The sequence below is a fragment of the Echinops telfairi genome, unplaced genomic scaffold, assembly GCF_000313985.2.
Source record: "Echinops telfairi isolate 266 unplaced genomic scaffold, ASM31398v2 ScPeMD7_7469;HRSCAF=8507_0, whole genome shotgun sequence".
Lineage (NCBI taxonomy): Eukaryota > Metazoa > Chordata > Mammalia > Afrosoricida > Tenrecidae > Echinops > Echinops telfairi.
The window spans coordinates 32,026,434-32,039,467 of NW_022111372.1; the positions used below are offsets into that span (position 1 = coordinate 32,026,434).

A 13,034-nucleotide genomic window follows, 5' to 3' on the forward strand; every position below is an offset into this window, starting at 1 on the left:
ATGAAAAGCAAGGAGATAATTTCAGTTTAGATAAAAAGATTCTTTAGTCCAAGACCTACATTTCTGTAGTCAAAACAAACACAAGGTTTTTCCTGTATGTGTAAGATTTAACAAGTAGATCATAATTATGAGAAAACAAAAGCTGAACTAAAATTTTTGTGTAGATGATGTAGTATAATTTCAAACAAAATCAATACAGTTGGGTGATAAGAGAACCCATCTCTGTAGTTCAGCTGTAGATTTTTTGTTAAAAACAGTTAACACAATTATTGACTGAAAATCAGAGCATGTAACATGGATGATGCGTTACTATGAGGCCGAATAGGTTCCAGCAGAGCCTACAAATTGAGATTAGAAAGAAAAGGTCTGGCAACCTACTTCCAAATACCAATCAGTGGGCCTTCCAGCAAGATGGTGACCCAGACACAAACACTTTATACAATCCTCCTTCAATAAAGATTTTTTTAAAAACGGCTACAAGAGGAAAATCCTGGAACCCTGAATCTCTGAAAGGGGGGAGGGTGGGGTGGGAGTTAGGTGAGTTAAACACCAACAATATGGAAGGCTCTCTTAGGGAGGAGATTGAACATCCCTGGTTCCCTAAGGCTCCCTGGTCCCCAAGGCTCCCTGGTCTCCGGTCCACCTTCTTGAGAGCAGTAGTGGCTATAAAACTCTACATTGCACAAGTGTAGTTAAACCCCAGCACTATAAAGATTATCAATGAAATGATAGAGCAAACTTAAGATCCCTTAATACATGGCATAAACACACCATCGACCAAAACACACAGCAAATAATTGAAACTTCCTAAAAATAAGAGACTCATGTGCATCAAAACATTTCACAAATAAGGCAATGCACAGAATGGGAAAACATTTCTGACAACAGCATACTGGACAAAATCTATAGATTCTCTAAAATCTATAGGAAACAAGAAGAAAAGCATAAATAATCCTATTTAAAATGAGCAAAGTACATGAAGAGTTTATCAAAGAAGACATTCAGACGGCAACAAAGAAAAATACACTAGCTCCGAGAGTTGCAAATCAAAGCAATGGTGAGATACCATCTCACCCCAGAACTGAAGGCAGTTTAAAAAATCAGTCAATTCCAACTCAGCAACTCTATAGGATGGAGTAGAATTGCCCCCTTTAGGTTTCCAAACCTATAAATCTTGATGGGAGTAGAGACCTTCCTCTATTTGTTTTAGGGGAATCTCGAAGTCCCCTAATGAATCCTAATTACTCTACTTGTGCAGACTGTTGAGAATAGTCTATATTAAGAATTGCCACACACACAATTTTTCATTTCAAGTAGGGAGATTAAGGTATGCATCTATAATTTACATATCTGCAGTACTTTGTCCAAAATAACAGCAGAGATGAGAAATATTTATTGGTGAGCCCATAGTATTATTTAAGGACATGCATAACAGATGATACAGCCTGGGTAAAACGGTATTTTTAATGAAATCAGGAATGATGAAAGGAGAAGGAATACAAATTTACTATAGTTAAACTCAAATAAATGATCTCCTCGATACTCCATAATGAAAAGCATTTATGCATACCTGCAAAACAGGTATGTACGATAGCTGCTAACTGGTGATACTTTGCCTTATTAGAGGTATTACATATCATAAGGAGATCAATTACCTACTCAATCCCAAACAAATGAGTTCTCTGACTCATACCAACATTATAAGAACAGGATAGAACTATCCCTGTGAGTTTCCAAAACGGTAACTCTTATGGGAGTAGAAAGTCATGTATTTCTTACAAGCAGCAGCAGGTGGCTTCAAAATGCTGACTTTATAAGTAGCCTAAAGCAACCACTGCGCCACCAGAGTTCCTATCTCACCTGAAATAGTCACAAAATTCACATTTAAGTAATTTAGTACTGGAAGTTGTATTGCTTTTTTGTGTTTTTGGGTGGTGGTGGTGGTGGTGGTGGAAAGGTTGTTGGGTTTCTGCTGTTGGTTTTTTTTTTTCCGGATTAGATGGCTATGAAGCATTAATTCCTAAACTAGTGGTTCTTCAATTTACTCCACTTAAAAATAAAGGAAAAGTATTTTGGTATACTGTAAGGTTTCATCGATTATTTTTCAACCTTCTGATCACTTTAGATGCTAGGGGAATTTTGCAAATTATAGCACTGTCACTTACATTAAAAGTAATTAAATATTACATAAGTAAGTCTCACGAAAAATAAGGTTGGAGGTGGAGTTGGGAGACATGTCAAGTCCAGAAAGGAAAAGAATGTTTAGAAAATGATTGTGATAGTAATTGTAGAATACTGTTTGACGTGATTGAAGTATGGAATGAAATATTTATTAATTCCCAATTAAAAATAAATTTTAAAAAATAAGAGCTAATCTAGCCTAGAATTAGTAAATTAAAAATTATTCTCCCCACCCATTATATACTAAAAAAATCAAGTGAATCACAGCTTGACTGAAAAATTGACTAAGAACAAAGTATCAATCCGTAAGTAAAATCTTCTGGTCATTTGCTTAGTATTTCTTTCCAGAATTTACATGTTTGCATACGCCACAATTAAAAGCAGCAAATCCAAAGATTAAACCAGGAAGAGATTAATTTTTAAGGATATGTAAAATTTAATAAGGAAAAACTTACAAGATTGCCAATTCCTCTGTCTGGCTTCATCATAAAATTGACGTAATACAAGAAAATCAATAACATCTGGCATATCATGATATCTAAGCAAAAATAAAAAGATTATTAAATTTGTTGTATACCAGGGCTATAGTCTAGAGCAACACTGCCCAAAAGAAATACAAGCAGTAATGGAGGACTAACATCAAAGAGTTTAAGAAGAAAATGCTTTGAAACTAATGGCAGCAGCAATTGTACAATTATGCTTGATCTAAATGAATTATAGATTGCTATAATACCTGTAAGAGCTCCCAATAAAATTATTTAAAATTAAAGGGAATAAAAGAGAAATACAAGTAGAGCCACATATGTAACTTCTAATTTTCTATTAGATTTTAAAAAGGGAAAAGAAACTAGTGAAATTTATGTCAGTAATGTGACTGACAGTATGAACTCAATATATCCAAAATATTATCAATTCAGTATATGTTGTTGTTAGTTGCCATCGAGTTGGATCCAACCGATAGAGACCTTATACACACTCCTACTGAGAATAATAACAACATACCTAATAGAGAAAGATTTGTCCATGAGTTTTCCAGTCGCTGGATCTATAAATGCTAATTTGAGGCAGCAGAGAGTAGGGGGTCCGACCTCATATCGTATTCCAACTATCTTGACCAATTCTTGATCCTTTAACAGATATAGTTTATAAATGGCTAAAATACAGCAATTACTCAAGGCTGTAGTTCTCCACATATTGCTTACCAGGCCAACACATAATTAGTCATCTAAGACATTAGATGAGCTTCATATGCCAATAAGCACAATATTATTTGATAAATCAATCTCCACATCATTTTGAAGACAGGTGATACCATTTCTAATAGTATATACTAACTATGAGTCAGCTCAATATCTAAGGAAAAGCAACAACATTCTGATATATTTCTTCTCTTCATAAACGTGTTTATATAGTTTTATACTATACAATAACATATTTTAAGTATTTTGCTTATTCCTATTTTTTAAAGAGCTATTCTAACAGCAGGGTAGCACATCTGCCATAATTAGCCTTCCCCTTAGTATGCGGACTTCAAAAAGTGTGGAATTTTCCATTATCATTTAATTCCATTTCTTCATGAGTTTTTTGAGGCCCCCTCCTCAAATGTTTCCATATTGGGAATATGATAAATGCATTTGTTCCACAAAAATGTGATCAGAATATACTAAACTGCTAAATACTTAGCTATATAAATAAAACAGACATTATAAATAAATCTTTGCAAAATATCCATCATACCACTGGCTTCAAGTCGGTCCTCTACATAGAATCTCTTAGGCTGTAAATCAGTGGTTCTCAACCTTCCCGTGACAGTTCTTCCTCATGTTGTGGTGACCCCACAACCATAAAATTATTTTAGTTGCTACTTCATAACTATAATATTGCTACTGTTATGAATCAGGCAACCCCTGTGAAACGGTCATTTGAGCCCCAAAAGGGTCACTACACACAGGTTGAGAACCGCTGCTAAAATTCTTTATGGGAGCAGATAGCTTCCTATTTCCTCCAAGAAGCAGTTGGTGGATATGAAACATTGAACTTCCAGTTACAAGTTCAACGTATACCCAACAGCACCACCAGGGCTCCTTTAAAGATACAGGAAGCCAAACTTAAAGAGCTGGGATAATATGTTTAACATGACTATTAAGAAAAGCCATGTTTGGTAAATTAATTAGTATTATTATATGTGTTTCCTAACACTAATAGAAAATATTTATACACAAAATAAAAATATGAGAATAAAATAAAAATTACATCTAACACTATTCCACAGATAACAGCCATTAAAATTTGATGTATTTGTTTTTGACTTTATTATATCTTTTAAATTTTGCTAGCATAACGCCAAATGGCATTTCACATCCAGTTTTTACTTTTTATAAAACATTGTGAAAACCTAACCCTCATTCATTCAATTCAACAAATATTTTGAAAGACTATCATGTACATGCCAGGGTATACATAAAAACCCATAGCATAGATGCACCATGATTTGATATCTTTTTATTTCAGGGGGTATTTGGTGTCGTCCGGCCCCACCAGCCACCACCACCATTTTTTGTTTATACACACAAAATAGCCTTACCACATAAATTTACACACATTTCTGGTTGTTTCCAAATTATACAGTTAATAAAATTACTGACTTAAAGAGTCTAAGCATTTTTCTATCAATCCCTATTCCCAAGATACCCTATAGAAGCTTTAAATACTTCAGTGCACTCCTATCCACACACACCTGAATTTTAAACTAAAATGTTTGCCACTTTCTTAAATATGTTATTATGTTGCTTAAAAAGTAATTATCAAAATTGGTTAGAATTAGGATGTAAAATAATCTCATTTTATTATGCGTGAGGCTAAAAAAAAATCTGTGTTGGAAATAAACACATTTAAGTTTGTTGATATAAAGATATTGCCGGGCTGTTTTCTAGTGAGACTCTGGGTTGTTGTACATAACATATTACACACCAGAGCAATACCAGAGGTCTGCCCACTGGTAAATATATCATCCCACCAGATCTTAAAAGTTTAACAGATAAGAGCTGGAGGTGGGAGGGACAGGAATTAATGGAAAGATTGTCATGAAATATGCCAAGTTTTTGTATAAATTCATAAACAATTTATCCATCTAAGTAATGCGCTGAATGTTGTTTTTTTTTAATGTTTAATGTTTAAGTCTTACCCTAAGATCTATTTTTCTCCATGGTTCCTTATTACGGTTCAGTTCATAAATGTTATTTCTTCTGACTGCCTCAATGTAAGCTTCATGACCCTGTCGAAAATATATTACCTACAAAAAGGAAACAAATACTTAACAATAAAAAAGCTGGACATCATTATAAAATGCTTTATATTCCATGTTTGATTTTAAAATTTTATTACTCTCACCTCATCACCCATTTGAGGAACAAAAGGGGACTTTCTAAGTGTGGTGTCAGTTATCCAAATGGGAGGATGAAACTCAAACAAATGGTCCATGTTTGCAAGTTCTGTCGGAGTCATCCCTTGCAAATTCTGCCAGAGGGAAAGGAACAAGCAGTATTTGTATGAAAAACAAAATAAACTTCATTATACAGAATGACTACTTTTTGACATACCCATCTAATTGTTAATTTTGAAACAATACATTGCACATATTTGGTCATTTAACATACACAACATTATATCACTGTAAAAAGCATTGTTAATCAACCTAGCACTGTCCTACCATCATCTATTCATTTTCTACTAATGTTCATTCCAGTTTAAAACATATCTACAAATTCTTATTCTTCTCTTCTTCAAGAGGAGTCTAGTTCCCCACATCTTCAGATTCTAACAAACAGAATAAAGCAGAAGCAACAATGTGCTAGCAACTTAGTCTTGTCATGTAAGACATGGATTTTATTCCTTACTCATTCATTCTGGGACAGTCAGCTACCATGCCAAGAGGACTCTTATTAAATAGCCTTATGGGCAAGCCCATGTAGCAAGGAACTGAAGCCACTTGCCAAAAGTCACATGGGCAAGCTTGGAAAACCATCCAACTCCAGTCAAGTTTGCATTGTTGCATTATCAACTAAAACACCTCAGACCCAGCTAAGATACTCTCAAATATGTAACCCACCAAAACTTGAGATAACAAATGCTGGTTCTCTTAAGTTACGCTTCAGGGTAACTTGTTTAGCAGCAATATATAACTGATGTCAAGATTTAGCATATTCAATTAAAGACAGCTGCCAACATAGGATTTGCGTGTACATGTGATAAAGGAACAGAAAAAATATTAAAATCAAGGGAAGGTATGAAGATGACTCGTAAAGTGAAAACAACAAGCATGGTAATAACAGACAAAACAAGTGGAAATCACCTTAAAACAGCCTAAAGTGCATTTTTGGTATTGAAATTGAAATAAAACCACCAGAGTTATGGTGGAGTCCGCAAGGAAAAGAACTTTCTTTCCCCCCTTTAATTCTCTGATTTGGAAAGGTATGATTGCTAAGCTTACTACAAAGGACAGTGGTTGTAAAGAAAATTTAAAATCACATAGTTTTTCCCAAAATAAGTTTATTTTACACTCGACTCTTATTATCAGGAGAGTGTTAAGAATTAAATAAAAATGGGATTTCCCAGATGTCAACCTGTTAAATATAGAAAAGCAGAAACACATTCATAAAAGTATGAATAGATACATTTGTAAAGATTTATTTTTCTTACCTCTCTTTTAGGCTTTCTCTCTTTCTTTCTCTTTCTTCTCCTTTTTGGAGGAGATAAATTTTCAGTAGACATTTCATCCTCTGAACTACTGCTGCAAAACCGGGTTACTCGTCGACGAGATGATGTCCGTAGAGGCGGCTGCAAATTGATGCCTGCATCAGCTGTCCAATCAGAATACCTAGATGAAGAGTCACTAGAAAAGGAGAATACTTTAAATTGTATGGAATGAGAATCTAAACACATACAGTAAAATTAATCATACAGCCTTTGGTCAGAAAAGAGGAGCACGAAAAGAGAAGACCTAATGAAAATTCACTGTTAAAAAAATAATTTTAAAAAAGTAAACATTTTAGCTGAGATTGGAAATTTAGAAAGGATGTTTTTTAAGTGTAATATAGATAAAACCTCAGGGAGATAAATATTTAGAAGCATCACACAATTCACCTTATAGAACATAAAGCGCAGAGTGTGGAAAAAGTAGAAATAATACATAACTCTAAGAGTAGCCCATAATTTAAAGGAGGCTCTTGAAGTACAGATTAGAAATTTGAACTAGAATCACAACTAAGCAGTGAACACACTGAGAAACCCAAAGGCAGCAAGGTCATGTCAAACAACATTTTTTAGGGGTCAGGACTTCTCCCCAACTGAAGGTAATTCATATTTTAGGGGCTACCTCCCACACATTCCTAAACAAAATCTAAGTCAAACAAGAAATTAGACAAATAGAAAACTAGTTCACGACTCACAAATAGCTTCATTCAGCAAATCAAGTGAGTTCCAAAAAGTTCATGGAAAAATGTAACTAAAAAAAGATATTTTAAAAAACAAAAATTAAAGCAACTTTTCAAACACTTTTTGAAAGGGTTGATCCTCAGGCCAGGTTCCACCACCTCTCACCTCTGAAAACAGAGTTCCAAAAAGATATTCTAAACAAGTAAGTTCTCAAAAAATTTAAAACAGCAACAGGTTTGAATAAGAAATGTTTAATTAAAAGAAAAAAATTCCAAACTTCTATCCTTTAAACAAATAAATCATTCCTAATCATAATAGAAGGAGGGAAAGGAGCAGGGAAAATAGCATTTTTAACATGGAGAGGGGCAAGAGAGATAAGATAAATCAAGACTGCTACTCTGTAAGAGAAAGATAAGGCTATTAGTTCCATAAACATTTACAACTCCTGAAACTCCACATAGGATCACTGACTGTAAGTTAGAATCAACTTGATGGTACTGAGTCAGTACTTATTTTACACTGTTGGCTCACATGCATCTAGGCCTACGGTTATCTTCTGTACATTAAAAATAATAACAAACCAGTTGAGCCAGTTTTCTTTTTTCTAAAGAACAATTTCCATTTGATTTCCTTTCAGGTTGGTTTTTCTTCCGCTTCTAGTCTTTACATAGGCTTTGGAGGAGGTCGTGGGGCAGCACCTGCAGGTCTAAAGCGAGGTGGGGGGGAGGAGATTTGGTCCTTCCAGGCTTCACTGACCGGTTCCTGACCACCTGGCTGTGAATGCACAGCTCACACAGTCATGCAGCTTCACATATAGTTTGGGAAGCACACATGCGTTGAAAACATTCACTTCAGAAGTGTCTCTGACAGCTGCAGCCTCCACTATGTTTCTTATGACAAACTTCTTAATGGCCTGGTCTTTGGGCGCGCAGTGGGTGCAGTTCATGCAGTGAATGAGCTGCACATGGCCACAGCCTTTCTCAGCACGAAAGTTGTTAGCATTTTCTTCATCTCGGAAGCAAGGATGTGAGAGAAAGGCAAGTTTTCTCCTTTTAAGTGTACTAAAATTAAATGTTAATTGGTTCGAAGTTGCACATTCTTTCATATTAGATACCATCCATGTTTGGTTACATCCAAGACTATAACTAAATGGCTTATAAGTACAAAGCAATTAAACATATACCTTGAACTTTCACTGTCAGTTTCACTTTTTCTATCACTTTTCCATTCTTCTTCAGAATAGCACGAACCTTCACTCTGATCACAGGATGTCTCCTAATTTGTGAGGTGGAGGGAATGGGGGGGAGAGAATCATCCTTAGGTTAAATAAGAAAAACCTTATAGTGTTATCCCAAATATAAAATTAAACCATGTAACAAATAAGTGTGACATCAGGTAATAAAAGCATGATTAGACAACGCAAAAAGCAAATTTCCTTTACTAATTCCTTTTCCTTATAAAGGTCAAAGGCAACAAAGAATTAAGCATGAGACTTGATGGTGTCACTGTCAGCCGCCTCCTCCAAACCCCCAAGAAGTAAGATGGGCCACTCTAAAATAAAAGGTTAATAAATATATTGTCGATGTTTTGTTTTTTAATCATGCTAATAGGTATATAATGGTATTTCATTTTCGGTAAAGAGGAAGATCTTCAAGGAGAGGGATTGGCAGTGGCTGCAACAGTTCACTCAAACATAACAATTATGAAATGGTGCAGGACAAGGAAGTGCTGTGTGATAATTGTTTACAGGGTTGATGACAGTCAGAACCAACTCTACAGCACCTCACAGCAATGACAAATATTTTGAGCATCTCATCATATGCTTTTTTGATATCAGTGTGTTTTCTTCAGTGAGATGTCTTAGGTACATTTTTATTTATTTATTTTCTTAATCATTTTATTAGGGGCTCACACAACTCCCATCACAATCCATACAAACATCAATTGTGCAAAGCGCATTTGCACATTCATTGCCCTCATCATTCTCAAAACATTTCCTCTCCACCTAAGCCCCCAGAATTAGGTCCTCATTTTTTCCCCTCCCTACCCGCTCCCCCCTCCCTCATGAACCCTTGATAATTTATAAATTATTATTTTGTCATATCTTGCCCTGTCCGACGTCTCCCCTTACCCACCCCTCGCTGTCCGTCCCCCAGGGATGAGGCCACACACAGCTCCCTGCAATCGGTTCCCTCCTTCCTACCCACTCTCCCTCCACCCTCGAAGCATCACCACCCACACCACTGGTCCTGTAGGGATCATCCGCCCTGGATTCCCTGGATTTCCAGTTCCCATCTGTACCAGTATACATCCTCTGGTCTAGCCCAAACTTGCAAGGTAGAATTTGTGTCATGATAGTGGGAGCGGGGAGAAAACATTTAGGAACTAGAGGAAAATTGTATTTTTCATCGTTGCTACATCGCACCCTGACTGGCTCGTCTCCTCCCCGAAACCCCTCTGCAAGGGGATTTCCAGTGGCCTACTAATGGGCTTGGTCTCCACTCTGCACTCCCCCCATCATTCACTATGGTAAGATTTTTGGTTCTGATGCCTTATACCTGATCCCTTGTACACCTCGTGATTGCATAGGCTGGTGTGCTTCTTCCATGTAGGCTCTGCTGCCCCTGAGCTTGATGGCCGCTTGTTTGCCTTCAAGCCTTTAAGACCCCAGATGCTATACTTTTTGATAGCTGGGCACCATCAGCTTTCCTGAGTGCTCATGCACTCATTTGTCTCCAGCGATCCGTTCAACACCTTGCGATCACACAGGCTGATATGTTCCTCCACGTGAGCTCTGGTGTTTCTGAGCTAAATGGCCGCTTGTCTACCTTCAAGCCTTCAAGACCCCAGACGCTGTATCTTTTGATAGCCAGGCACCATCAGCTTTCTTCACATTTACTTATTCACCCGCTTTGTCTTCAGCGGTTGTGTCGGGAAGGTGAGCATCACAGAATGCCAATTTAATAGAAGAAAGTATTCTTGCATTGAGGGAGTACTTGAGTGGAGGCCCAATGTCCTTCTGCTACCCTAACACTAAACCTATAAATATAGGCACATAGATCTATTTCCCCATCCTTATATATATACATTTGCATATGTACATGTCTATATATATATACATTTGCATATGTACATGTCTTTATCTAGACCTCCATAAATGCCCTTTGCTTCCCAGTTCCTCCCTCCATTTCCCTCGATTTTCCTCCCGTCCCACCATCATGCTCAGTCCCCACCAGGATTTCAGCACTTCCTCTTTGTTACATTTCCCTTGATCATGCCCTACCAGGTCTCCCACACCTACCTCACCACTGATTTGGATCACTTGTTCCCTTATCCCTGGGTTTGTTAACACCTCTTCCCTTCCCCCCACCTCCCCCTCTCCCAAGTCCCCCTGGAACTGTCAGTCCCATTGTTTTCTCCTCCAGATTGTTCATCCAGCCCGTCCTATCCAGACAGACCTGCAGAGACAACAACATGCACAAAAACAAGACAGAGCAAAACCAAGCAACAATGTACTTAGGTACATCTTTAAACAGATTGCTTGTTTACTTATTAGTGAGTTGGAAAGTTGTACATTTTGGATACAACTTCTGATCAAAGATATATTCCAAAATATCTAAGTATATACAGCTTTCTTTTAACTACAAGTGTCTTTTACATCACTGAAGCTTCAGCTCGGGGAGAGAGACATGTCTGATCAGAACACATAGGATCAAATGAAGGGGGAGGAAGAGAGAGTGGAGCACATCCTGGACCACCAAGCTTTGGGGATGATATTCCCGCCCAGAGCAGCCAATCCGCAGAGAAGACCATATGGTCAGCCCCTATGAGACAAGACATCCCTCACTGACCCATAGCCCTAAAGGGGAACACTGGAGACACAGTGTGGGAATTGTGCCCGATCTGGTCTCACCATACCGAAGCACAAAACTAAGGGAGTGCAACAGAACAGCAAGGGGAACAGAGCAACTAAGTCCCCATGGAATAATACCAAAAATAGAATTTGGGGTCAGGGGTTGGCACCCCATCAGACTCGACCAGAAAACACTCCTAAAGGCCAACAAACAGTCCTTGAACTAACTACAGGCTTTTCTTTGTCGTTGTTGTGTCATTGGCTTTTCGTTGTTTTGTTTCTTTTGTTGCTTGGTTTTGCTCTGTCTTGTTTTTGTGCACGTTATTATCTCTGCAGGTCTGTCTAAATAAGATAGGCTGAATGAACAATCTGGAAGAGAAATCAACGGGACCTATGGTTCTGGGGGGACATGGGAGAGGAGGAGGTGGGAGAGGAAAGGAAGTGGTTTAAAAAACACAGGGACAAGGGAACATGTGATCCAAATCGGTGGTGAGGAGGGTGTGCGAGACCTGGTAGAGCATGATCAAGGGTAATGTAACCGAGAGAAATTACTGAAACCCAAATGAAGGCTGAGCATGATAGTGGGACAAAAGTTAAGTAAAGGGAAATAGAGGAAAGAGCTAGGAGGCAAAGGGCTTTTATAGAGGTCTAAATAAAGTCATGCTCATATGTAAATATATTTATATATGAGGATGAGGAAATAGATCTATGTGCAAATATTTATAGGTTTAGTATTATGGTAGCAGATGGACATTGGGCCTCCACTCAAGTATTCCCTCAATGTAAGAACACCTTGTTCTATTAAACTGGCATTCCATGATTCATGGCTTCCTACACGAACGCTGAAGACAAAGCAGGTACGTAAGCAAATGTGGTGAAGAAAGCTTATGGATCCTGGCTATCAAAAAATTTAGCGTCTGGGATCTTAAAGACTTGAAGGTAAACAAGCAGCCATCTAGCTCAGAAGCAACAGAGTCCACATGGAAAATGCACACCAGCCTGTGCAATCATGAGGTACCGAAGGGATCAGTTATCAGGCATCAAAGAACAAAAAATCATATCACTGTGTGCTCGCCTCCCTGATACGATCATTGAAGACAAATGGGTGCATAAGCAAATGTAGTGAAAAAAGCTGATGGTGCCCAGCTATCAAAAGATATAGCATCTGGAGTCTTTAAGGTTTGAAGGTAAACAAGTGGCCATCTAGCTCAGAAGCAACAAAGCCCACATGGAAGAAGCACACCAGCCTGTGCGATCATGAGTTGTCCAAGGGATCAGGTATCAGGCATCAAAACACAAAAAATCATATTGTGAATGAGGGGGAGTGCGGAATGGGGACCCAAAGCTCATCTGTAGGCAACTGGACATCTCCTTACAGAAGGGTCGCGGGGAGGAGACAAGCCAGTCAGGGTACAGTGTAGCAAAGATGAAACATACAATTTTTCTCTAGTTCTTAAATGCTTCCTGCCCGGCCCCCACCCATTATCATGATCCCAATTCTACCTTACAAATCTGGCTAGACCAGAGGATGTACACTGGTACAGATAGGAACTGGAAACAGAGGGAA

At 37.8% G+C, this 13,034-nt stretch overlaps 1 protein-coding gene and 1 pseudogene across 2 annotated transcripts in view; both read right to left on the reverse strand.

Annotated features, from left to right (window-relative positions):
- The window catches only part of BRWD1 (bromodomain and WD repeat domain containing 1), a 152,913-nt gene that overhangs the window by 51,246 nt on the left and 88,633 nt on the right, over window positions 1-13,034 (reverse strand). For both annotated transcript variants that reach the window (XM_045284556.1, XM_030888683.2), the window contains exons 22-27: window positions 8,798-8,889; window positions 6,880-7,072; window positions 5,572-5,697; window positions 5,366-5,473; window positions 3,184-3,308; window positions 2,637-2,719 (exon numbers count right to left, since the gene is read on the reverse strand). In XM_045284556.1, the coding sequence (XP_045140491.1) occupies window positions 2,637-2,719; window positions 3,184-3,308; window positions 5,366-5,473; window positions 5,572-5,697; window positions 6,880-7,072; window positions 8,798-8,889 (727 nt within the window). The remainder of the gene's footprint in view (window positions 1-2,636; window positions 2,720-3,183; window positions 3,309-5,365; window positions 5,474-5,571; window positions 5,698-6,879; window positions 7,073-8,797; window positions 8,890-13,034) is intronic.
- Window positions 8,278-8,719, reverse strand: LOC115873488 (annotated as a pseudogene).